The sequence below is a fragment of the Myxocyprinus asiaticus genome, chromosome 29, assembly GCF_019703515.2.
Source record: "Myxocyprinus asiaticus isolate MX2 ecotype Aquarium Trade chromosome 29, UBuf_Myxa_2, whole genome shotgun sequence".
NCBI classification, from domain to species: Eukaryota; Metazoa; Chordata; class Actinopteri; order Cypriniformes; family Catostomidae; genus Myxocyprinus; species Myxocyprinus asiaticus.
This window is the reverse complement of record NC_059372.1, coordinates 43,160,916-43,187,552: the sequence shown is the minus strand read 5'-3', so window position 1 is coordinate 43,187,552 and position 26,637 is coordinate 43,160,916. Positions and strand designations below refer to the sequence as shown.

The 26,637-nt window shown below is 42.3% G+C and overlaps 1 protein-coding gene across 1 annotated transcript in view; it reads right to left on the bottom strand.

Moving 5' to 3' along the window:
• Positions 1 to 26,070, bottom strand: part of LOC127419791 (opsin-5-like) — a 116,164-nt gene extending 90,094 nt beyond the window's left edge. The window contains exons 1-5 of the mRNA XM_051661523.1: positions 25,965 to 26,070; positions 25,579 to 25,717; positions 25,230 to 25,331; positions 16,110 to 16,197; positions 3,902 to 4,064 (exon numbers count right to left, since the gene is read on the bottom strand). Of these exons, the coding sequence (XP_051517483.1) occupies positions 3,902 to 4,064; positions 16,110 to 16,197 (251 nt within the window). The 5' untranslated portion in view covers positions 25,230 to 25,331; positions 25,579 to 25,717; positions 25,965 to 26,070. The remainder of the gene's footprint in view (positions 1 to 3,901; positions 4,065 to 16,109; positions 16,198 to 25,229; positions 25,332 to 25,578; positions 25,718 to 25,964) is intronic.
• Positions 26,071 to 26,637: the final 567 nt, after the last annotated feature.

Sequence of the window (26,637 nt, the reverse complement as noted above, 5' to 3'; positions counted from 1 at the left end):
CTCGGTGGCTGCCCCACTCACCTCATTGCCCCGTGGTAAAGCCCAGAAACTAAACTGGACACCTCCTGCTCGTCAAGCCTTCGATGACCTTAAATGCCACTTCACTACAGCCCCCATTCTCCATAATCCAGACCCCACTCGACCCTTTGTGCTGGAAGTTTCTGAGGATGCCTCAGATACAGAAGTTGGTGCGGTACTCTCCCAACGACAAGGATTTCCCACCAAACTCCATCCCTGTGCCTTCTACTCACGCAAGTTATCTGCTGCTGAGAGAAACTATGATGTCGGCAACCGAGAACTCTTAGCCATGAAGGTGGCTTTTGAGGAGTGGAGACATTGGCTAGAGGGAGCTCTTTATCCTTTTCTGGTAATCACGGATCATCGCAACCTGGAATACATTCAGTCTACTAAACGCTTAAATCCTCATCAGGCTCGATGGTCCCTCTTCTTCTCCAGGTTCAGGTCAAACATCATCTTTCGACCTGGCTCCTAAGAACACCAAAGCCGACGCCCTATCCCGCATTTATGGGTCCACTACTGGCAACAATCCTGTGACTTCCATTATCTTACCTACTCTCATTGTCGCTCCCGTACAATGGGACATAATGGCAGACATCACCCAAGCTCAGATCCAAGAACCCACTCCTGCTGACTGCCCTCCAGATAAGGTCTTTGTTCCCAGCTCCTTACGCAACAGAGTTCTTCAGTGGGTTCATGACTCGGCCTGCTCGGGACATCCAGGTGCTCAAGCTACTTGTAGGTTAGTGCAAAACCGGTTTTGGTGGGAGAACCTAATGACTGAGGTCACTGATTATGTAAAGAACTGCAATGTGTGTGCCACCTCTAAATCTATTCGACAGCTTCCATCTGGTCTTCTTCAGCCTCTACCTGCCCCTCGATGTCCTTGGTCCCATATCGCTGTGTATTTCGTCACGGATCTACCCAACTCTCGGTAGTGGACCGCTTCTCTAAGGCCTGCAGATTCATCCCTCTGCCCAAGCTCCCCTCGTCTATGGAATGTGCTGAGAACCTGTTCCAGAACGTCTTCCGCTTTTATGGCCTACCTGAAGATATTGTCTCCGACCATGTCTCTGTTACACCTGTAGCGCCTGCTATCTCTCCTGTACGCCGCCAGAGGTCGCCATCTCCAGAGTACTAACATTTCATGAACTACATTTCCCATAATTCTCCATTCAAACTGATTACCACCTGTTCCATATTAACTCTGTCTATTTAAGTTCCCGGTTTACATGCATTTATTGTGAAGTCTTGTTTGCCTGGTTTACATTTCTGAGCATTATTTACCATTCCTGTTTTCCCTGTGTTTTGACTCCTGCCTGTTCTTCGTATTTCCCAGCCTGCTTGTGTGTTTTTTGGATTTATTGCCTGTTTACTGGATTACTCCTCTGCCTCTCAGATTTACTTGGTTTGCCTTTCTGGACTGTCTGCCTGTGTATCGAACCCTTGCCTGCCTTTTGTTTTCCCTTTATTTTGCTGCTTCGTTTTACTATTTATACTATTATTAAACTGCACATGGATCTTAACACAACTGCCCCCGCATCTTTGCTACACATCTGCTTCAAACAGAGCGCTCGATGCTCATTACAGTGTTCCCTGTATGAGCCAAGGAGGATTAAATGGTACATGCGGTGCAGCCGGAGTCAGCACAACACTGTCTCAACATATTCACAAGTGCTCACATTTGAAGCATGCCACACATGCAAAAGCAACTAATGATGGATAAAAATAAAAGTGACATAAATGTTATAACTAATATCATCCGTGTGTCAGAGAATGTGTATTTGCAGCACAACCTCTGAATGGAACACACATTCTGTACCACGTAGTAGCGCTTTGCATAAGTGTGACATAAACAACACCTGAAAATTTGTAATGCTTGACAAATTTTAACAGGTATATAATTTCAACCGGTATATCAATGGATCCGCTAAATACCAGAACAGCGCACAAACATTCTGATCAATAAGGGAACAGTTTGATCACATGGGACTTTTATTTACACTAGGCTTGGGATCGATGCCTTTTTCACGCATCATTAATCTGAAGATTTTCCAGATGATTATCGTAGATATCGGGATTTATTTCAAATAGAAATAGGGCTGCTTGTTGCGCAATAGTTTTTGTCTTTTCAAACATATTTCTCAACATAACTTTAATAAAGCGTGAGCCAGCAGGGTAAATTAAAGAGGGGTGCACGGACGTATCTGGCAGATGACATGGCGTGTTCAAAAATTAATTACAATTATTTTCTACAAAGGTAAACACACACCGCCAACGCTCAGCATCAAAATTCTGCAGTTCCACAGAGTGAACTCGCATTGTTTTCCATTAAATTCTACTCAAATCATTATCAAAGGACAAAGATGATTTACTCTAGCCATCATTGGATGATATAGACTATTATTTATATGTTACTTTCATATAGCCTACACAATGTATTTTGAGTTAAAAGTATGTCGTTTTGTGGTTTGACAGTTTGAAAGAAAGACCTGTTCAATGCTACATACAGAGACATTGCATAATAAACTTTACCATTTCTAATCATTCAGTTTGCGCAGTTACCGGATTTATACACTAAACTGCAAACTCCTCAACGTCACTTTGTTCATTTTTGAAGTACAAAAACCTCCGTAACTTTAGACTGACTGATGCTGTGCTGCATCATCTTGTCCTCTGTATGTTTTTCCTACCTGCGACCCGGCTACAGTAAATGTAATATCACCACCTTGTGGTGTCCCATTGCTTTTATACCACACTATTAAACAGAAGGCCAGTTGAGTGAATTAAAAAGCATGCAAATTAGGCTTCTAATTTAAATGTCAGCTAACTTTTAAATGTTGATGCCTCAAAAATATATTGATAAAATAGCGTAATAATCTATATAGTATATCGATATTTTATAACATCCCTAATTAACACAGTTTTGGTCCATTTTGAAAAGTTACCTTGTGAAGCAAACTGAACCAAGAAGAAAATGCAACATTCTAACAAATGTCCCAGTTTCGGGAACAAATCAAACTAGCTACAGGTCTAAAAAACAAAACAAAACAAAGAACTTAAGATTCTTTGTTGACAAGATAGTGGATATAAGACTGCATATCATATTCTTTGCTCATGATCCATCTGTCCCTTCCATTTGCACTGGTGCTTTAAGTCAGTTTGATCCTATTTCACTATAACTTTTGCATGGCATTTATTGATAATTAACAGGATACTGGGTCTAACAGTGTCAAAAACATATCTAAGAAGACGTGGGGGAATAAGGCCAAGGGGAGAAACTGTAGGCTTTAGTTGACCAACAATTTCTTGTAAAAAAAAAAAAATATGTGAAATATGTTCAAACTAGCTTAAAGCACCAGTCCAAATAGAAGGGACAGATGGATCATTGGCAGAGAATAGGATATGCAATCTAATATCCGCTATCTTGTCAACAAAGGATCTAAGGGCATTTTCAGACCTGTAGCTCATTTGATTTGTTCTGAAAAAAAAAAAAAATGTTTAAATTGTTACAACATTGCATTTTCTTCTTGGTTCGCTTCTTGGATTTCTTAAAACTCAACAAGAGTAAAATTGAGATAATTGCTATTGGGCCTTCTGAAGCCTCGGGTTTACCCAACCTTAATTTTGGTAATTTGTTCTCTTATGTTAAACCATTTGTGAAAATCCTGGGTGTTTTATTTGACAGTGCTCTGAAGTTTGATAAACAGATAAATTCTGTTGTCAAAAAATTCTCCTTTTGTGTACTATGGAAAAAATTGCAGCATATGGGTTTGGAATGACATGAGGGTGAGTAAATAATTACAGAATTTAAATTTTTGGGTGAATTCTTTCTTTAACATTGCCTTTTATGTGAAATGATCATGCTGTAAATGAGTTTCACCTGTGAGCGAAAGCAGAGGGAATAGCGAAGGGGAAGAGGAAGATTGTCATGCCCAAATCACTGATGGACAGATTGATGATAAAAAACTCTGCTGGCTTAAGAGATGACTTCTTACGATAGGCCACAAACAACAAAGTAGTGTTTCCTAACACAGACAGCACACCTGCACAGGGAAAGACAGAGAGGTGGTGTTAGACACAGTGCAAACTGGTTTATAAATGAAAGCTCTATTGACAGCATTTGTTACATAATTGTGCAAAAACAAAGAAGGTGATAGAATATTAAGGTGATGGAAACAGTTTATTCGCAAACGATGATGTGTTTTGACAATTTGTGAAGGTGTTACAAGTGTGCGATTGCTTGATGTGATTGACCCAACGAAAGGGCCGACCTGAGCACACAATTCTTTGAATATAGCCCTTGACATTCGGAAGTGTTTAACCCACAGCTGGTTGTGAAAATGGTGTCCTCACAATTCTCCAGAACAGTTTTTTCAGTGCGGGCACTCCCAGGTCTACGGAGGCTGGTGGCGTATGGGCATAACAGCCATTTCAGCCCTCATTATATCAGCTATATATATAAATCTAACATTTATTCTGCGGGGTGTCCTGGCAGCATTTAATAAAAAGAGTTAAAATTGCTCCAATTCTGCAAACAAATCTCTCCCCCAAGCAAGGAGGTCATTAAGCTGCTCCATCATCATAACAAGGAGAGCTCCCTCAAAATAATTCGCATGATGCAGTGGATGGAAACACACAATGATTCATATTTTCTTTAGTCAAAGTTTTAGAACTATGCTTAAATATGCAAAACATTTTGACTGAAACCCAGCTTGAGCGTAGCTGTCAGTTTGAACTCTCGTGGTGCATGAGAGAACATAAGCAACAGACACATTAGTGTATTTACATTTATGCATTTGCTGTATCTGAAACAATTTATTCATTCACTCATTCACAATTCACCACACAGGAAATGTTACAATCACTATATACAGAATATTTCACAAACAGTGAGTGAATATGAGTGTATTCAGACACAGATTCAGAGAATATTGCACACTTTATATGACATTCCATAAGCATTGCGTCATGAATGCTAAAACAGCTACAGTACCTGAAATCTGATCTGACCATTTAGAATGTTTTATATATATGTGGTTTGGATTGGATTTGTAAAGATTCAATGTTGCTCTTTGCTGTTCAGTCTGTAAACAACAGATTTGAGTCAGATACTCCAAAAAATATAGCTTATAAAAACAAACAAAAAATCCGCCATAAAGTTGTCTAAATCAACATTTTAAAGGTGGGACTACTAGGGATATGAATGTCTAGGTTACAGATTAAACCTTTATTCCCAAAGCTGATGCTGTGGGAGCTCCTCGCAGGAGTGACTATTACTAAACCCTTTTAGAATCATGCCAGTCTCATTGGCAGATTGCACTTGGCGCTCTGCTCTTTATGTGTGCGTCATCGTGAGCATAAAAACCAGAGTACAGCGCCATTTCATCAGGATTTTTGGACAGAAGGGAGGGGAGCTCATATCTCAGTCCCTTAACAGTGAGAAATAAGTAGTGAGGCATGCGTACGCAGGTTTTCTTCTGTGACTGTCAATGCCAGCAAGCCTCCCACCCACAGAGGGCGGTCGCCCTGCCCAACTTAATCAATTAAGAGCTTGTGGGCCTTGTGCAGCCATTGTCATTTGAGCTGCGCCGTGGCAGTCTTCTGGCATGCAACCAAAGGGCAATACAACAGTCACCATCTGGGATCGTTTTCTCATTTCTGGCATACAATGGTGGGAAAAGCGAAATCCCTGTCCTGAGAACATGGAAGAACCCGCTTCACAGGGTTTTACTGGGCATGCATGCCTCGTGCATATGCAACTAGGTCTGTTGTCCGTGTTTTGACATGGCAGCCTTCTGAAATGTCTCCTACAAAAGTAAAACTGGCATCAAAGTGACCTGCGATATGCCACAACTTGTTTACGGTTCGATGACTGCGGGACACCGGGCCTTCTTGAGGCTGGAAGAAAGCAGTGTGTATGCCTTAAATCCCCATGTTGTGACAAGCAGTGTTTTTACACATCACTAACAGCAATAAAACAGGCACTGAAAGTGACCTGCGTCATGCCGCCAACTTGTTCGCAATGGCGGGAAAGCGAGAGGGCTGCATTTGGGATGGCGAGGGTTTTTTTCTCTCTCGAAGGACAGTGGAAAGACACCTTACACCTTATTTTGCATATGTCTTAAGTTGTTATATTGCTCCATGGCAGTCTTCTGGCACGCTGCTAAAAAAAGCAAGGCAGGCAATTAACCCTCCTATGGTTTTCGGTCATTTTTGAGTGGAATTACTTTTGCTGATTTAATCAAAATGGTTTCCTTTATTTTATCTTTACAAGACTTGGAGATTTTTCCTTCTCTTGCCATCTGAACATATAAAAAAAATTGTGCATGATTCGGTAAGTTTAAGTGGTTGTAAAAAAAAATTAAAAAAATAAAATAAAAAACAACACTTTCGGTCTTTGTGGTCAAAAATTGACTGACTATAACACAGAGCTTTTTTTATTTATTTATTTGTCAAATAAAACCAATAAATCAGCTGCAATGTTAAACACACACACTCAGAAATAATGGGGCTGAGACACTAACACACCCACAGTGCAGAACGTGCACACACACAGAAATAAATATGTGAGACTAAAACAGCCAGGAGGCAGAACACACAACATAACACACAAACACACACACACACACACACACACACACACACACACACACACAGAAATAAAGGTGTGCGGACTGTTTCCTAAGAGACATTAAAACCAGTATGGTGTGCAACAAAAGCACAAAAAAAAAACAAAAAAAAAAATCCATCTGCAAGGTACATACCATCATAACTTCGCACTGCCACTGATGCATGAATGCATAAAGACATTGCATCATTATTTACTGTTTTTACTGTTTTTTGTTGTTGTCGATATTCTCCCCTTTTTCTCCCCAATTTGGAATGCCCAATTCCCAATGCGCTCTAAGTCCTCGTGGTGGCGTAGTGGCTCACCTCAATCTGGGTGGCGGAGAACGAATCTCAGTTGCCTCCGTGTCTGAGACCGTCAATCCGCGCATCTTATCACGTAGCTTCTTGAGTGCATTACCATGGAGACTTCACTCTATTCTATGCAGCATCCATGCACAACTCACCACGCGCCCCAGCGAGAGCGAAACACATTATGGCGACCATGAGGAGGTTACCCCATGTGACTCTACCCTCCCTAGCAACCGGGCCAATTTGGTTGCTTAGGAGACCTTGCTGGAGTCACTCGTTTTTACTGTTTTTTATTTATTGTTATTTTATGCATTTATTGTTGTTCATTATTGCTGGTTACCTTACTGACTTAAAAATGTTGTCAGAATAAATTGGTACTACAGAAAGTTTGAAATTGCAAAATTGCAAAATGATTCTTGTGTGTTATACTTGAATTTTCACAATTTTGCAATTAATTTCTGTTAACTGCAAAAACTGACACTTCAAATCAATTTTAAAATGCTAAACTTTGACAAATAAAAGTCTGATAATGTCCAAAAGGACCAAAGGTAGGGCTCATTTATGAAGCCCATAGGAGGGTTACGTGACCAGCGTCATACTGCAAACTCGTTCCCAGCTTGCGACAGTGGGGAAAGCGAGACGGCTGCTAGGTGGCATGGAGGTGCCTTAAAGGGATCATGAAATGGATAATCACATTTTCCTTGATATTTAGACATACTGTATAAGCATTAACTGTACTGTAAAAACATAGTGTAAGTTTCAGAAATCAAAGCCTCACCCGAAGTCTAAAAAGAGCATTCATAGTTACCACCCAGCATGTGAGCGAAGCGGGGTGGTGTGACACTCCGCTCAATAATCCGCTCCATGCATGTGCGCTCCGCTCAGCCGCTCACGGCCCAAGCGGATACTCTGCTCAAGTACCGCTCACACTCACTGGTAAAAAAAGCATCCGACATTAAATTTCTCTGTAGTATACTTGGTTCCAAACACGCACACAGGGGATAGCTACAGTGGCCCAAGCAACTGCCCCTTTGCCCACATGGGCTGAGGTGCCCCTCTGGGTGAAATATAGACTATAGGCCGACATTTATTAAATTATCAAATGATTAGTAATGTACACATCTAAAATTATGTGATTGTATTGTTGTGTTTTTGTATATAAAATCTCGCTGTTCATTTTGGACTGGTTTACAATAGCTGATAGATAACTGGGTGAACCTGACCTTCCTTATCATTTGTAATCAGTCAAATATTTATCTGTTAGCACATATGTCATTGAACATCTTCAAATAATGCCTTAAAAACTTTCAGTTCTAAGTTACCTTTATTTACTTTAAACAAGTCATCGAACACGCCTCAAGTGATAAAACATATGTGTGTTGGCATGGAAACTCACATACGTGCAAATTTGTGCTTTTCAGTTTAAACTGGACCCGAGAGATACAACCAACCCAGAAAACTATAATCTTTTCAACTTTAAAGTTTGTTCGAGTCCTTTATGGCAATAATGAAAACATGGACTGATACCAGGAAAAATATTGCAGGTAAAAGTGAAATTCATAATTGTTTTTCAGTTGTCACCACGGAATTATTATACTGTAGATTTTATACAATAATATGTTTCTGATTTAATGCTATCAGACTTTGGGTCTGTAAATTAAAATGAACAATTTCTCATCCTAATTTTGTGTTCAGTTTTAAAGGGTGTATTAAGTTATCCAGAAAACAGCAGTGAATGTTTTTCTCTTTTTCAGTGTTGTTGCTTTATTAATATTCCCTACAATTTTATATGTACGAATCATATGCAATCTAAATGACTGTGGTTATTTATATAATAATTATTATATTAGTACCATGTGACCCCTTTGTTTTTCCTTGATATTTTTAAACCATTATAAAGTGAATCTGGACTTTATATGCATCAAACGATCATATCTTGTACATGCACTCTTTATATGTACAGCAGGGTTTAACCATGGATTTAACAAATAAAAAAATATTTGTCCTGCATAAAGTGAGAATTTGTCCAATATATATATATATTATATGAAATCAGGTTTAATGATCCTAAAACAAATAAAAATTATTTAATTCACAAATTACACTGCCTTCTGTAACGATGCTGGAAACAGGCAGACGAAGAGACGATGGTGAAGTGGTGAACCCAAGTGCAGTTTATTTCCAAACGTGAGATCCAAAAACCCTGACTACCAACGTGAACAAAACAAAACATAAACATGAACAACTAGACTAGACTAGACATGACTTGACTATAGACTTGACATAAACAAAACATGACTTGACTAAAACTTGACTTGGCTTGACTACAAGATTCAACAAAGTTACATACACAATACCTGACACTAAACAATGGCAAACATGAGGGCTTAAATAAAAGGACATGGTTAACAGGTAAACAAGACAACCAATCACAAGACTAAACTATAAACAAGATAACAAGACTAATTGAACTTAAACCAATGAAAAGACAAGACTAATAACAAAGTAATCAAACTATGAACCAATGAAAACAAGACACATGAACAGGGGAAACACATGACAAGATCACATGAGGGAACAGGAAATCACATGACATGACAGGAACTAAACTTGAAAATAAAAGACATGAAAACAAGAACAAAACACATAAACATGATATATCCCCCCCTCTAGGGGCCGCTCCCGACGCCCCAAAACATAATAACAAAGTTAATTAGGGAGTTGGGGTGGGGGGGGAAGGTGGGGTCCTTGAGACATGGCCTGTCGAGACAGGGCGTGGGGCGTGGGAACAGGGCAAAGCCAATGGAAAGTGGGGACCTGAGAGGCTCGAGGGGCGGAGCCGATGGTGATGAGGACCAAGGCGGAGCCGCAGGGATGGAGCGGGCCTAGACCATGGAGCAGAGGTGGGCCTAGGCCGTGGAGCAGAGGCTTGCTTGTGACATGGCATGGAGCAGTCTGGGGCTTGGCTGTGACATGGCATGGAGCATTCTAGGGCTTGGCTGAGTCATGGCATGGAGCAGGCTGAGGCGTGGTTGTGACATGGCATGGAGCAGGCTGAGGCGTGGTTGTGACATGGCATGGAGCAGGCTGAGGCGTGGTTGTGACATGGCATGGAGCAGGCTGAGGCGTGTTTGTGACATGGCATGGAGCAGGCTGAGGCTTGGCTGTGACATGGCATGGAACAGGTTGAGGCGTGGCTGTGACATGGCATGTCCTCTTTGTGAAGCAGGGAGCCACCACGGCTGCTTCCCGGCCCGGCCCTTCCTGGGCTGATACTCAGGCAGCCGGGTCGGTGAGCACCGCGGGTGATCTGGATGTGGAAATGGGAGCATTTCCACCGGCTCAACCCCCGTGGATCTCCCATCCCCCAGCACACTCATTCTATCGAGCGGTGCAGGCAGTCCGCCTCAGGGCGGATTTAATGTCTTGTTTGGGGCTCCTGATGAGGATGAGTTATCGGTCGCAGAATCGGAGGGTAGGTTTCTGCTGTCGGAAGCGGACAAATCTTCTGAGCTCCTGCCACGGGCAGTAGAGCTCAGAATGAATCGGACGCTGAGATGGCAACCGTGCTTGCCTGGGCGGCTGCGAACATCGGGCTAAAGTGGAACCCTCCACCCTGCCCTGAGCGTTCGCAGCTGGAAGATTGGTTTCTGGGCTCAGAGCGCGACTCAGGGCCGTGCCCCACCCCGGTGCCTTTCTTCCTGGAAGTGCACGAGGAGCTAACGAAGTCATGGAAGGCAACTTTTTCTGCCTGTACACGCTTCGCAGGCTCGTCCATCCTGACTACCCTCGACGGTGGAGTGGCTAAAGGATATGTTGAGCTTCCCCAGGTAGAGCGCGCCGTAGCGGTGCATTTATGCCCTCAGGGCACAACCATCTGGAGGGACCGACCAAGGCTCCCTTCCAAGGCCTGTAAGTTCTCTTCCTCGTTGATGACGAAGGCTTACAAGGCCACGGGTCAGGCCGCTTCCACCCTGCACGCCATGGCCATCCTGCAGGTCCACCAGGCCAAGGCGTTGAAAGATCTGCACAAGGATAGAACCGACCCGGGGCTTATGCAGGAACTGTGTGCCATGACCAACCTCACCCTACGAGCGACGGAGATGCATGACGCCGAGAAGGTTTGCTTTCTCGATGCGCCCATCTCCCAAGGGGCCCATCTCTGCAAACAATGTTGAGGACTTCGCACAACAGTTCTCGAAGGCGAGGAAGCAGACGGAGGCGATCAAACATATCTTGCCACGCGTGACTCGGCTGCCTTCTGGCCTCTGAAGTCCCGTGCCCCGTCTGCCTCTCGCCAGAGCCATCCTCCTGCAGTGCCAGCCCTGGCTCCCGTACCATCAGAGCCTGTACGTCAGTCTTTGAGAAGAAGATCCTCCTGTAGGAAGGCAGCTCCACCCGCCCATCAGCCGGCCCCTAAGAACCCCGGACGGGCTTCCCAGGGATGAGAAGACTCTGACCGGTGGTGCACGTGGTGAGTATAACATCGCTGGGTGCCCTCTGGGCCTCGGCACCCACATGGTCAAAAAAGAGCAGTTTCCTCATTCCCCGGGTCATTGCGCCTGTGATGGCCAAGCGCTGGAAGTCTTTCCGGTCAACCAGTCGGACGCGAGTATCTCGCATTCCCTTGTTCTCCGTCGAGAGATGGCCGGCGAACAGGTAAGTGTGCTGGTCTCTGGGGCTATGCACCCGCCCCAGCAACCGGCCTCCGTTGGGGGCTTGCGGAGCAGCACGTCCCCCCTGGATTGTCTTCCAGGTGTGGCGCCTGCTCTGCCTTGCCGCTCTGCCTTACCACCCTTCCCGGGAACGATAAATCCAGTCGTTCCCTTGGTGCCGCTGGTGCAGAGTCTGGAGGCCTGGTTAGAGCTCTCCATCCCCTCGCGGTGGCTCGTCAGGACGATTCGCCTCGGCTACACAATCCAATTCGCCAGACACCCGCCCAGGTTCAGTGGCATCCTCTCCACTGTGGTGCGGGGCGAGGGTGCCTCCGTCCTCTGGGTGGAGGTTGCCACCCTTCTGGCGAAGGGAGCAATAGAACCTGTCCCCATAGCCGAATCACACAAAGGCTTTTACAGCCCTTATTTTATTGTGCCCAAGAGAGGGGGAGGGTCGCGCCCAATATTGGACCTGTGTGCCTTGAACAAGGCCTTACACAGGCTCCCGTTCATGTTAACGCAGAAGCGCATCCTGGCGTCAGTACGACATCAGAATTGGTTTCGCGGCCATCGACCTGAAGGACGCGTACTTTCACGTATCGATTTGGGAGAGATTCAGGGAGGCGCAGGTAGACCTGTTCGCCTCCCGAGAGTCCTCTCACTGCCCCCTTTGGTACTCCCTGTCCGAGGCTCCCCTTGGCATGGATGCCCTAGCGCACAGCTGGCCTCGGGGGCTACGCAAGTATGCGTTTCCTCCAGTGAGCCTCATTGCACAGACACTGTGCAAAGTCAGGGAGGATGGGCAGCAAGTCCTGTTCATTGCGCCATACAGGCCCAACCGGATGTGGTTCTCAAACCTGATGCTCCTGGCAGTAGCCCCTCCCAGGCGCATTCCCCTGAGGCAGGACCTTCTCACTCAGGGGCAGGACATGCTCCGGCACCCGCGGCCAGACCTCTGGAATCTCCACGTCTGGCTCTTGGACAGGACGCGGAAGACCTAGCGAATCTTCTGCCAGTGGTAGTAAATACGATACGGCTGTCTCCCTCTACCCTGAAGGTGTACGTGGCTGCTATAGCAGCGTATCATGATACACTGGATGGGAGACCCTCACGGCAGCACGACCTGATCACCAGGTTCCTCAAAGGCGTGAGGAGGTTGAATCCTCCTAGACCGCACTTGATTCCCTCTTGGGATCTCTCTGTGGTCCTACCTGCCCTACAGAGAGCCCCCTTTGAGCCCCTGGAGCAGGCCGAGCTCAGCACTTTGTCGCTGAAGATGGCCCTCCTGGTGGCGCTCACTCCCATCAAGAGGGTGGGGGACCTACAGGCACGCTCTGTCACCAGCGAATGCCTGGAGTTCAGGCCGGCACACTCTCACTTGATCTTGAGATCCTGGCTCGGTTACATGCCCTAAGTTCCCACCACTCCCTTTTGAGACCAGGTGGTGAACCTGCAAGCGCTCCCTTCAGAGGAGTAAGACCTGGCCTTGTCGTTGCTGTGTCCATTTCGCACCCTGCGCATCTATCTGGGCCACATGCAGAGCTTCAGATGCTCAGAGCAGCTCTTTGTCTGCTTTGGAGGGCAGCAGAAGGGGAAAGCTGTCTCCAAACAGAGGCTGACCCATAGGATTGTGGATGCCATTTCCTTGGCTTACCAGTCACAAGACCTGCCATGCCCCTTGAGAGTTCGGGCGCACTCCACTAGAGGTGTTGTGTCCTCCTGAGCACTGGCAAGGGGGGCCTCTCTAGCAGACATATGCAGAGCTGTGGGTTGGGCTACACCCGATACCTTTGCGAGGTTTTACAACCTACGCATAGAACCGGTTTCGTCCTGATTGTTACGAGGTAACAGCAGGTAGGCCAGGCAGCCGGTTGGGTGTACTGCTTGCATTACACCTTTCCCCTATTTCAAGGTGATAATGTGCATTGTTTTAACCACAACAGTTCCCCATAACTGGTGAACCCTGGATGCATCTCTAAATCTTAGGCACTGTTCGGTGACGAACTCGGCGGAGGAGTGACGCCACCAGGCCCAGTACTCGTGGTATGCCCCTTTTCAGGTGAGCCCGTGTACTTGGGCTCAGTGCTCCATATGTGGTGATTCCCCACTGGGTAATCCCGTATGACGCATTTCCACTGTTCGGTTTCCCCTCTGGTGAACCCTGTGTTTCCCCTCATCAGAGCCTCGTTCTGCTTCGGCCACTGTTGCTGTGTACACTCTCCGTAGATAGGGTCCTCCCAGTGGTATCATTCCATATGCGAACTTCCCCATTGATAAGTCCATGTGAGGTATTCTCCACATGTTAACCTCCCTCCGGTAGGATGTGGTCTCCGTAGTGCCCTCCCTCCTGGAGAGGGAAGAGCACTTCCCAGCTTTATTCTAGAAGGTGCTCGGCGGGAAATTGCTTAACAGCAAATACAGGAAAGGCCACCACTCTAGCCTCCTTCAGTAAATGCCTCCTCCCCCCTTAACGGGACTAGGGAGACACCTTACCTAAACTCGCTGGAAGGTCATGATGTGGTCAAGAGCTCGCTGCGAGGCATGCAGTAGCTTGCCCGTGTCCACTCTTCCGTACCTCGTGACATTGTTCAGCGCCTGCGGCGTTTCCTACAGGAACCCCTAGTGTCACTACATCAACACAACGTCGAGTGAGTGACAGACAGGGAACGTCTGGGTTACTGGTGTAACCCCTGTTCCCTGATGGAGTCGTTGTGTCCCTCCTGCCGCGGCACTGAACTGGCCGCTGACATGGCCGGGACTCTCTATCGGCTCCTCAGCATAAATCTGAATGAGTGATGCACGCCATCTCCTTTTATACCCGTATGTCCGGTGCGGAGAGTGGCATGCAAATTCCACTTGCCAATTCTCATTGGCCTTTTCTATTTTAAGCAAAGGTGATTGGGGCTCTCAAGATCGAACCCCTAGTGTCACTACATCGACACATCGTCTCGTTCCCTCCACCAGTAACCCAGATGTTTTTCTCTGAAGTCATCTCAGTGCAGGCTTGAGTTGATTGAGAAAATGTTTTAGTTGGAGCATGGTGCGTACAGCCGTATAGCTGCAGGTGCCATTGGGTGATCGCATACTACTTCAAATGTGTATATGTACATAACTTTAATTAAATGTTTTTTATTTTTTAATGCTACTAAAATATTAAAACTAATCACATTTCACAAAGAACACTACTTGTTTATTATAAAACTATAATGTTAAATCATTTTAGAAATAAAGGCATATTCTTTGTGCACACAAACCATGTAGGGCATTGCTCACAATCAGTTTTTTAGCTAGAACACAGAGCAGTTCAGCTGCGTAAGTCAGTGAATTGAATGAGCATTTCACCCTGTATATCATGTCGTGGCCAGGAGACGGCTAGTCTTATAATCCTTCTGCCTAAGCGTGTTTACAGACTTTTTTAAGCAGTGTGTATTTACACATGAATCAATCACGTTTCACTCACCCGAATGTTGAATGTTAAATTCTTTAACACAGAGCAGTTCAGATGCAAACCGATCCTAGACCTGTGCTTACGGGCTGCTTTAAAACAGAGCAATTTGGATGCAGAAGCAGTCAGGGATCATTCCACGTTGGATGAAACTGTATGCATAATCATGCTGTGGCCAAGGGAAGACTTCTACTTATCAATCACGGGAAACAAAGTTTCACTTACCAGAATGTTACATTTTTGATAAAAATGGCTGTGATTGTCATGACAACGGCAACGTTTACGGCAATATCATATGCTGTTAAGGAGAGGTGTAGAAAAGCAATGTGTAAATTATTTTAAAAAGTTACTCAGATGTTATGGTCTTAAAAAAATAAAAATAAAAAAAAAACATTACATTACTCGTTATTCGAAAAAAGTAATCTAATTGTGTAACGCATGTTACTTGTAACATGTTACCCCCATAACTTTAACCTTTGCATTACATAACCAACTACATTTACAAGCTTGTTTGAGTGTGATCCAATTATGTGGTAACTGATAGAGAATTGCACTTGTGATGTAAAGGGGTATGAGTCCTGAACAGCACATGAGTTGACACTTGAGTCGAAAGTGTCATAGAAGCACTACAAAATGACATGGTTGCTTTAGAAATTACGTTTTTCATCTCACATTTGCATTTCTGAAACAATCGATTAAGTTTAAGGTTTAGGCTAGGGAGGTAGGTTTTGTTGATTTTAAACTCGAAATAGCATTTAACTCATCTGTTTGGGAGAACATTTAACTCGCTTTTAGTGCAGTGGACATTTTACCATAGAACTGCCATGACATGTAATGAACCACGTAATGTAATTTTAATAAAATGTTGCCAGTCATGTAATTTTCATGAGATCAGGCTAAAGAATTGTGAGACGATTGTAGTGACCCAGCAATATAGTGTTTACAGATTCAACAGTTTTTAGTAAGAACACTAATCCATATTTAGAATTTAATTTAAATTAATTAATTAATTTTTTTAACAAATCAAATTAACCGCAAAATCATATTTAGACTTTTGTTCAGTTACTTACCAAATATGGTGTAGATGGTTCCCAAAAGAAAGTCATTCTCTTTTGATATTTTGGAGAGAAACAAGTTCTTTTCAGATGAGTTTTCCATCTGCACACAAGAAGATGAGAAGCAGATTTAACGTCAGTATGAAATGTCCTGACATGTCCAATATTTTTCACACCTTCCTCTTTTAAATCTTACTTTTCATGGTTTTGGATTCTCCCTCTTTTTTTTTTTTATTTTTTTTTTTTTTTTTTTTAAAGAATTGATCAATTAATTTCCATTAACACCAGCTCCTGTCTAAAGGATGAGAAGGCCCCCGGAAACGAGTGAGAGGCTAATTATGTCCATATGTTAATTTACCCTTGAAGTGCACATAGTCCACAAGGCAAAGACAAGTAGCATGTGAGCACTGAAGCATACAGGAAATGCACAGTGTGTGTAGGGGCTTTAAATGAGACCAGTGGATGGGTTTGGGCTATACGAGTGAATTATACAATAATTGTATAACATATTCATCTGTACAGTAGTTTAAGTTGAGCATTGAAAATATTCAGATGGGAATTTACTAAGAATGAATTGCAGCCGCTGATAGTGTTGTTTATTTGCATATCGTGTCTGCATTGTTTCAACCCCCACATCACTAAGGAAATTATGCAAATCAGGTAACAGTGCAAACGCACTCACAAAAATAGTACTGAACGCAATTTGCACAGCGCAATTCCAGATCTTGCGGATCCATCTGAATGCTAATTGAGGAAGCAGCAGGCTATTGCAATTTGACATACTTTACTGAGACTGTACAGAATCACTCCACAACTGTGATCCAGACCTTTAAAAATGGCGAAAGTGTGCTTGACGACACCACACATCTGAATATATGCCAGGTTATAACCAGTGTTGGAGAAGCTGTTTTGAAACTGTATCAAAACCATGGTTTCCGCCAAGAAAAGAAAAATGTTAATAGAGTTATGGTTACTATAATATTATTATAGTAAAACCATGGTTAATTTTTGTAATGGTTAAACAATGAGGGTGACAACAATAAATTTAACATACATTTGTATTCAATATACACTGATAAACTAGGAAAACACACTATTTTATAAAATAGAATTGAAATATATTTGTAAACAGCAGCAATACACTAAATGTTTCGCTTCAAAAAAGATGAAAAGTATTCTCTGGTGCATTTTTGGGCTGCCGTCCGCAATTTTTACAATCAAATGTAAAAGCTCACCATTCATACATACTGTGGACTAATTACAAAAAAATTGGTCTAATTTTTCAGAGAACCCCCAAAATAAAATAAAAAGACTCAAATTATTCATATATAATATTGTATGTGTTTATAATCTTATGATAAACAGAATTTTTCTTTTCTTCTCTTTTTTTGGTTCCAATTTTGCAAACATGTAATATTGGTTCTGTTCACTCTACATCACTTTGAAAAGTCTCATTTCATTCCACTAGATGGCAGTAAGCACTAGAAATCTTTTTTTTTTTTTTTTTTTTTTTCCTGTCACATTCTATCACAATATACAGATCTGAAATGTAGGTGGCACTATAACACATTTTAGCCCTCACAGATGTGCTCGTCCATAGATGTTCAGTCGAAATTTTCAGTTCATGCACCACCCTTATTGTTTCATTGAATACCTTAGCCTTTGAGTGGACTAGAAGCTCAATCTAAGTGTCATAAGAAAGCTGAGATCCTCCCCTTTGTGATGGAATATAACAATCAATAGTCGAAAACATATTTTTCTGATGATTTGTTTAGCATGCTTTTCCTTCTGGATGGCATATTTTGTTCTGTACATCTAAGATATAACACTGGATTATTCAGTCAAGCAAGCTCACAGAAAAGTAAAAAATGGCTAATCTTTTTTTTTTTTTTTTTTTTTAGAAAAGGGTAAAAGCAGATATAACTATAATTACATAATTATTATAATTACATAAATTATATTTCACTTTGTGATTCTTTTGAAAAACTGTGGTATTAGGGCAACAAAAACTGTACATTCAAATTCCTGAGAATGAGAGCTTTCATTTGATCAATGACTTGTCCATTTAGGTGCTATGTGAAAGAGTTTTATTTTCATATAAATATTTCTACCCCATTACCTCTAGAGGGCGCTAATTTGTGATGCAAAATGTTTGCTGCCTTATTTTGTTATTTTATGTAACATAAATGCAGAAATGATGGTTATCTCTGAAAAGTTTAGATTCTAAGCTTTCAAATGATACTTCATAGACTCTTAAATGACTTCCCAATGCTAAATATAAGGGAATCATTTATTTAACCAGTTCATTTACATAAACTGTCTGAAAGACCCGATTCACTTCAATGATTTGGTTTTTCCAGCGCTATGACAGAGAGAGGACATTTAGGTGAGTGTGTTTGATAACTTCCTCAGCTCCATTGCTGCGTTCACAATACAATGTGACAAATGTAGCATTTTGTGATGCTACAGCAATACTAGTTGGAAAATGTAGCTCGCTATTGGAAAGGCTACACTATTGTAAAAAAGCTGAGATACTGTCACATGTCGTTAAGTTAGTAGCATCGCTATTTTTAGTTAACTACTATCAAACACTGATAAATTACTGCTCCCATGATCCAAAGAAACACAACACAAACATCTCATGAAAAGAATCCAAATGACTTAAACTAGACTGTGCATAGTTAGGTTTTGTGTTGAAATTCAGTATGCAAAAACAGTGCAAATGTTTAGTGAATTTGCTATTTAGAGGCAACACAAAACTGCAATATATTGGCACTTCCCTGATGCCATTGCTTTCTCATTACTAACAAATTTGACTTCCTCCACTTTCATCTTTCACCCGAGGGCACCTGAAGAGGAATAGATCACACACACTCGCCTACGGCAAGCTGTTTTTATCATAGAAAACATGTACTTGTGATATCCAAAACAAAACATTCAAATTCATCCCACAAACAATAGATCACATCCCCTACCTAGTGCGTGACAGGCAATGTTGGTTGCAATGCAACAATTCTTCCTTTGATATATGGATTTGTCATGTGTGCTGTCAGGTTCTGACATCAGAGCAGGTCTTTGTAGATATCAAAGTATGGGCTGTTTGATTGACACTTTACAGTGAAAGCGATCACATGGATGGACAGTGTAGCATCTTGCCAACATCTAAGTCAGTCAGCAGGCGGCAAGTAGTGATGCATGCGAATTATATCACTAAACATCTACCTTTCAACCAGCAGATGTTTAATATCTCATGTTGAATGTTATAATAATCTTCCACAGCCTTAAGTGTTGTTAATACATGATCTCTCATGAATGAGGTCTTTCTTATCATCAAAGAGTTCACGTCCCATTTTACAACAATTATCTGATCTTGAGCTGTGCTCTGGGCAAGTTGTAGGTATAATGAATTATCTCAGAGAACTCGATAGTATGGGATAATATGAGTTAGTTATAGATTAGTTTCCCTTAGTGAAAGCCCAGTCCTAAGGTTCAGCGTCAGGATTCTCGCTCGAACCATCAGAATCTGCCGGAAGGCAATGATGGCAGGGTAGAGGAGCTTACCCCCCACAACAGGACGGGACCTAAACTGGTGATGTTGGGACAGCTGTGGGACCTTATAAGGCATAGGCTAGATAATGATTGGATGAGATGCCGGAATTTAATGATGTAATGCTACTACGAGTCCTCTGCGAGAATTATCGCTTAGGCTTCCATTACTTTAATTGTATTATCAAAATCAGCAGATGTTTTATGTATCAATGTCAAAATCAACAAAGTGACACACTGGCAGACTTTCAAAATATCTTCCAAATATGCACTGTATCTATGTTCGATGTAGGTGTGTTTCCGGACCTTGCTCATTTATATTTACTTGCCAGATCCTATTTTGTCTTTAGTAATATATGGACAGTGTTTCAATTTGAGTAACTGCTTGTTTCTCTTTCCTCCCTATTAATATCCTTTTTAACACTATTCCAATATATTGTTTAAGTTTTACCATTTTGTATGTTTCTTTTCTTTTAATTACTATCATCTATTTTCATTTTATTTACTGATTGAAATTTGAAGGCAATTGTCAATCAGTCCCTTTAGGATTTTGCTATCTTGTAATCACAAGAATTTTTGCAAATTCAACCAATCTTTTATTATTTGCGATAGCTTGCAGTTTTGTATAATTTCTGCAATATCTCTGCATAAACTGTAAATCTGAGTTAATTCGATCACTTTTCTCCATATTGACAGCGGCAGAAAAAGTGCTCTATAAGCTTGAAGCAGTCAAGACATATCCAACTGCACAGCAACGACCATGAAGTTTTGCATTCACAAGCTAGCATTTAATCTTCACATGCTTTTCAGAAGATGCTGCTTTAAATAGTCAAACCTCGGAAGGTGTGGGTTGGTGACGGCCTCAGTTCATTTGGAGTGCTGAAATGTAATGCACTGTCGCACCAAAAAATGAAACTCAAAAATGCGTTCATGACTGGCATTTCTATATTCACTTAAAATTCCCTTATTTGTATAGTACAATGTGATTAAAATGTAAAGTGCAAAATAATCACAGTTGTCTCTAATAGTCACGGTTAAATCAAATGATCAAATGAATGATCAGGTGATGGTATAATCGCAACAGGCCTATATGAATTCTCATTTGTGTTTTTAGTTTACAATTTTGTTGTATGTCTACTTTTTAAACCCTACCAAATTTATTTGCATTGTCTGAGGCAGAAAATTGTAATTTAAAAGTAATTAAGTGTCTTCCATTGAACTTGTAGTAGTCATATCACAGGTTTCACCTCTTACTGTAAATGTATGTTATTTTTTCTCGCAACAAGGATGAGCTTTCGGTCGTGGCATCGGAGGGTGGGCTTCTGCTATCGGAAGTGGACGAATCTTCTGAGCTCCCACCCACAGGTGGTAGAGCACAGGATGAGTTGGACACTGAGATGGCAGCTGTGCTTGCCCAGGCGGCTGCGAACATCGGGCTGAAGTGGAACCCTCCACCCTGCCCTGAGTGTTTGCGGCTGGATGATCTGAGTGCGACTCAGGGCCGCACCCTGCCCCGGTGCCTTTCTTCCAGGAAGTGCACAAGGAGCTAATGAAGTCGTTGAAGGCACCTTTTACTGCCCGTACACGCTTTGCGGGCTCGTCCACTCTGACTATCCTTGACAGCGGAGCGGCTAAGGGATATGTCGAGTTTCCCCAGGTAGAGTGTGCCGTAGCGGTGCATTTATGCCCGCAGGGCAGAGCCACCTGGCGCGACGACCAGGTCTCCCTTCCAAGGCCTGTAAGTTCTGTAAAGATGAAGGCTTACAAGGCCGCATACGCCCTGTCACACCATGGCCATCCTGCAGGTCCACCAGGCCAAGGTGCTAAAAGACCTGCACGAGGGTAGGACCGACCCAGGGCAGATGCAGGAACTGCACACTGTGACCGACCTCACCCTACGTGCAACAAAGGTCACGGCACGCGCCCTGGGGAGGACAATGTCCACGCTTGTGGTCCAAGAGCGGCACCTGTGCGGCACCTTCGGCCGCCTTCAGGCCACCGAGGTCCCGCACCCCATCTGCTTTTCGCCAGAGCTGTTCCCCTGCGGTGCCTTCCCCGGCTCCTGTACCATCGGAGCCCACAAGCCGGCCTAAGAGAAAAAGATCCTCCCACTGGAAGTCGGCTCCACCTGCCCATCAGTCGGCCCCCAAGAACCCCAGATGGGCTTCGAGGCGGTCCTGATATGGCCCGCCCAGGGATGAGGCGACAGCTCCTGACGCGAACCACCCTGCCTGGGCACGGTAAGTGCAGTCGTCCCCCTGGTGCCATTGTCACGGAGGCTGGAGGCCTGGTTAGAGCTCTCTAGCCCCTCACAGTGGCTCATCAGGATGCTTCGCCTCGGCTACATGATCCAGTTCACCAGACACCCGCCCTGGTTTAGTGGTGTCCTCTCCACTATGGTGCAGGTCGAGGGTGCCTCCGTCCTTTGGGCGGAAGTTGCCACCCTTCTGGCGAAGGGAGCAATAGAGCCCGTCCCCGTAGCCGAGTTGCGCAAGGGCTTCTACAGCCCTTATTTTATCGTGCTCAAGAGAGGGGGAGGGTCGCGCCCAATCTTGGACCTGCGTGCCCTGAACAAGGCCTTACACAGGCTTCCGTTCAGGATGTTAATGCAGAAGTGCGACATCAGTATGACATCAGGATTGGTTTGCAGCCATCGAACTGAAGAACGCATACTTTCACGTATCGATCCTTCCTCGACACAGACCCTTTCTTCGGTTTGCTTTCGAGGGATGAGCACACCAGTATAAGGTTCTCCCCTTCGGTCTGTCCCTGTCCCCTCATGTCTTTACCAAGGTCGCAGAGGCTGCCCTGGCCCCGCTAAGGAAGAAGGGCATACGCATTCTCAATGATCTCGATGACTGGCTAATCCTAGCTCACTCGTGAGATCTATTGTGTGCACACAGGGATCTTGTGCTTCAGCATCTCGACCGACTCAGGCTTCAGGTCAACTGGGGGAAGAGCAAGCTCTCCCCCGTGCAGAGCATCTCTTTTCTCGGTATGGAGTTGGACTCGGTCGCTCTCAGGGCATGTCTTACGACCGAATGTGCTCAGTCAGTGCTGACCTGCCTGAAGACCTTCAGGAGAAATTTCCTCTGGTCTGATGAAACAAAAATGTATCTGTTTCGCCATAATGACCATCGTTATGTTTGGAGGAAAAAGGGTGAGGCTTGCAAGCTGAAGAACACCATCCCAACTGTGAAGCATGGGGGTGGCAGCATCATGTTTTGGGGGTGCTTTGCTGAAGGAGGGACTGGTGCACTTCACAAAATAGATGGCATCATGAGGCAGGAAAATGTGGATATATTGAAGAAACATCTCAAGTCATCAGCCAGGAAGTTAAAACTCAGTCGCAAATGGGTCTTCCAAATGGACAATGACCCCAACCATATCTCCAAAATTGTGGCAAAATGGCTTAAGGACAACAAAGTCAAGGTACTGGAGTGGCCATCACAAAGTCCTGACCTCAACATAAAAAAGCATGTGCGAACAAGGAGGCCTACAAACCTGACTCAGTTACACCAGTTCTGTCTGGAGGAATGGGACTAAATTCCAGCAACTGATTGTGAGAAGCTTGTGGAAGGCTACGCAAAATGTTTGACCCAAGTTAAACAATATAAAGGCAATGGTACCAAATACTAACAAAGTGTATTTTTTCCGATACCCGATAGTTAAAAAAAACGCAACTATCGGCCTTAATTAATCTGTAAATCCGATATATCGGTCGACCTCTACTTTTTACTACCCTGTTGGCACAGTAGCATGGCATTATGATAAAACGACTTGAAAGAGAATCATGGTAACGAGTGTAACATTTGTTCCCTTGATGACGCAAGCATAGGGCGGAACGCCAAGTGCCACCAATCAAATTGCCATGATGGTATAGGGTTTCAAGGTCACTGCCCCTTGGAGGAGCTACCATAGTGTCAGCTTCTGACGCAGAATCTCGTTCCCTCATTTCAGGGAACCAAGGTTACACTCATAACCAAGACATTTTAGGTTACGGATGCCATTGAAAAAATATGCTATTTAACTATTTTAAATGAGAAAACCTATGTAGATAAACTATTTTGATGAGGAAAACATTATTGAGTGCACCTTTTAAAAAAAATATATATATATTTTTTATTTCAGATTTATTTTTTAAAAGACGTCCCTTATTTTAGCACCCCCATCTCATACTGAGTGCTCAAAATGCTCAAGTGTCTCGTATTAACATGGTGAAAATTTGGGAACCCTGAACCAAACCCCTAACTATCTTCAAGAAACATCTAAAGACAGTTTTTTATCCACAAACACGTGATCCACAACCATCTGTATAAGGCACTTTCCACACTCCTTGCTGAAAAATATCTACTCTGCCCTTTACTCATTCACTGTTTTTCGGTCACATCTGTGTACTAACTTGTAGTTTTCTGGTCAATTTTTAAACTTTGTTTTGCAACACTTCTCGGGACAATTTGCTTATGTAAGTTGCTTTAAAAAAAGTGCCGGCTAAATGAATGAACGTAAAACACCCACATGTTTTCAATTTTTTTTCCTGTTATTAGGTTGGTTGTAATGTGGGTAAAACTGCATTAGTTTAAAAGCACAAATTTTCCCAGCTTGCAGATTAGCACATCCTTTATGCTAAAAATGCATTGTGCATTGTTTCCGTATTTTCAAATCCCGTCTTTTAAATTCTCCACAAGTTTCCCTGGACTACATGCATACTGCACCTGATAGCTCAGAAACATTAAACACTAACTTCAAAGACACTCTATAAACCTCTGCTCTTAAGACCATCACAAGTATGCAAAGCTTTTTGTACTAGCGGCAAATTGCATACATGCATGCAAAGCAAACAACAGTTTGTGCTCAGCCTACAGATACAGTAACATGTGAATGACTGTACATTTGTTCATTTTCAAATGCTAAGACTGTTGAAAAAAAAAAAAAAGAAGAAGAAAAAAAAGAGTAATTATGATAGCCACTGTGATTCAAACCTAGAGGAAAATTGTATTTGCTCAGATGTTGCTTTTTTGAAGCTCAGGAAACTGTTTTTTTTTTTTTTTTTTTTTTTTTTTTTTGTTTGTTTGTTTAGTTTTTAAATTATTTTTTTGTTTTATTACCAGGAGAATGTTTAATGGATATGCGAATTGAATAGTTCATATACTATATCACTAGAAAGTAAAATAACCATATAAAAGTATTATTAAGTAACGCATTTTTAATAGTTTGTATTTACAACAACACAAGCAATAATTAGCACAATTCATAATGCATTAGTTATGAGAATTGACTTAATAAATCCACAGGTTTGTAATAATAAGCTAAAAGTTAATTAGCAGTAATATTATTTCTATAAAAATCCTAAACATTAAATCATTTAACATTAACTATAAGTAACATTATAACCCTAAGTAAGATGAATAAACAAGTAAAAAACTAAATAAAAAGAAATAAAAACAAATGACAATGAAAAGCTGTCAAACATTTGTAGCACTGGGGCAGATATAGAATCTTTTTTATTTTTTTATTTATTTATTTTTGCCACTGGTCTGATAAACTGAGTAAGGTATTTTGGATACAACATATTAAACAAAACTTCACTTAAGCCATCTCCATGTCATCAGTTTGATGTCGACTCTCTGCACTCTCTGAAGGGTCTGGACACCATATGAAAGATCAGGTTGATGATGGATGTGCAGATCCCTGTAAGTAAGAGAAACGTGAAATAGACATGATGTCAGTGTGCAGAGTAATAAAAAACAGAAAGAAATTGGTATCTCTAAAATACATCTTAAAACTTGAATAGGAGTGTTGTGTTTTATCTGTATGAAGATGGTCAAACTAATAATGCTGCACTCCAGAGCCAATGCAAACAGAAATTAACCATTTTTATTATCATAAAAACCTTGATGCAATGCAAAATAATGAGAAATAATAGAAAAATATGTACCTTTTATGACATTGTTTTGAAGTCAAAACGTTTGACATCCACTTGTCATGGCTCTAATGATGTTGATGGCCAGAACTTCAGAAGTGTTCTGAGTTAGTTGAAGGTCTTTGCTAAAACCCATGTTAAATTAATTTGGCATCTTCGATAAAAACAAAACAAAAACATAATTATCATATTTTTTTAAATGACAATAAACCTTAAACAGCAAATAATCACAAGTTGAGAAATTGAAACCTTTCCATCACTTCCTCTCTTTGACATTGGACATTTGACATATTCACACTCTTGAGTATGAATGTGTAAGTCATAAATGACAAGGAATTAGGTCAAAATAAATAAAAATGACATAAAATGTATCAACAAATTAATTTATATTTCTTACTTACTAGGGTAACATCGCCATCAAGCTTTCAGTTAAACCAACTTTCTGTGACCATTAAAATTTGAAACAGGATGCTCGCGCGAGTTGCACGTTAGTGAGTGCTATAAGACTGCACAGTTTGCGACATAGTTGAAATATCTTCTGAAACTCTAGAGCAGTGTTGCGCAACCTTTTTTTGCCATTAATTCCCCCACAAGTACCTCTTTAGTGAAACAAAACCAAAGATGTATACCAAAAACTAAATATCATTTAACGTCTTTTAAACATTTATCCATCACTTGCAAGGTATTTGTGACGCAATCTCTCTGTAGCAACAGGTGGTGTTGCAGTTAACACCAACCGGTAGGGAAAGTGCCTCATGATATGATATTGTGTTAGAGGAATAGTTCACCCAAAAATGAAAATTCTCTCATTATTCACTTACCCTGATGCCATCCCAGATGTGTATGTCTTTCTTCAGCAGAACACAAATTAAGATTTTTCGAAGAAGATAGAGCTCTGTCAGGTCCTTATAATGGAAGTACATGGGTGCCAGCACTTTGTTGGTCCAAAAGTCATATTTAGGCAGCATAAAAGTAATCCATATGACTCCAGTCGATCAGTGAATATCTTCTGAAGCAAATCGATACGTTTGTGTAAAAAATAAATCGATAATTAAAACTTTATTAACTTTTAAA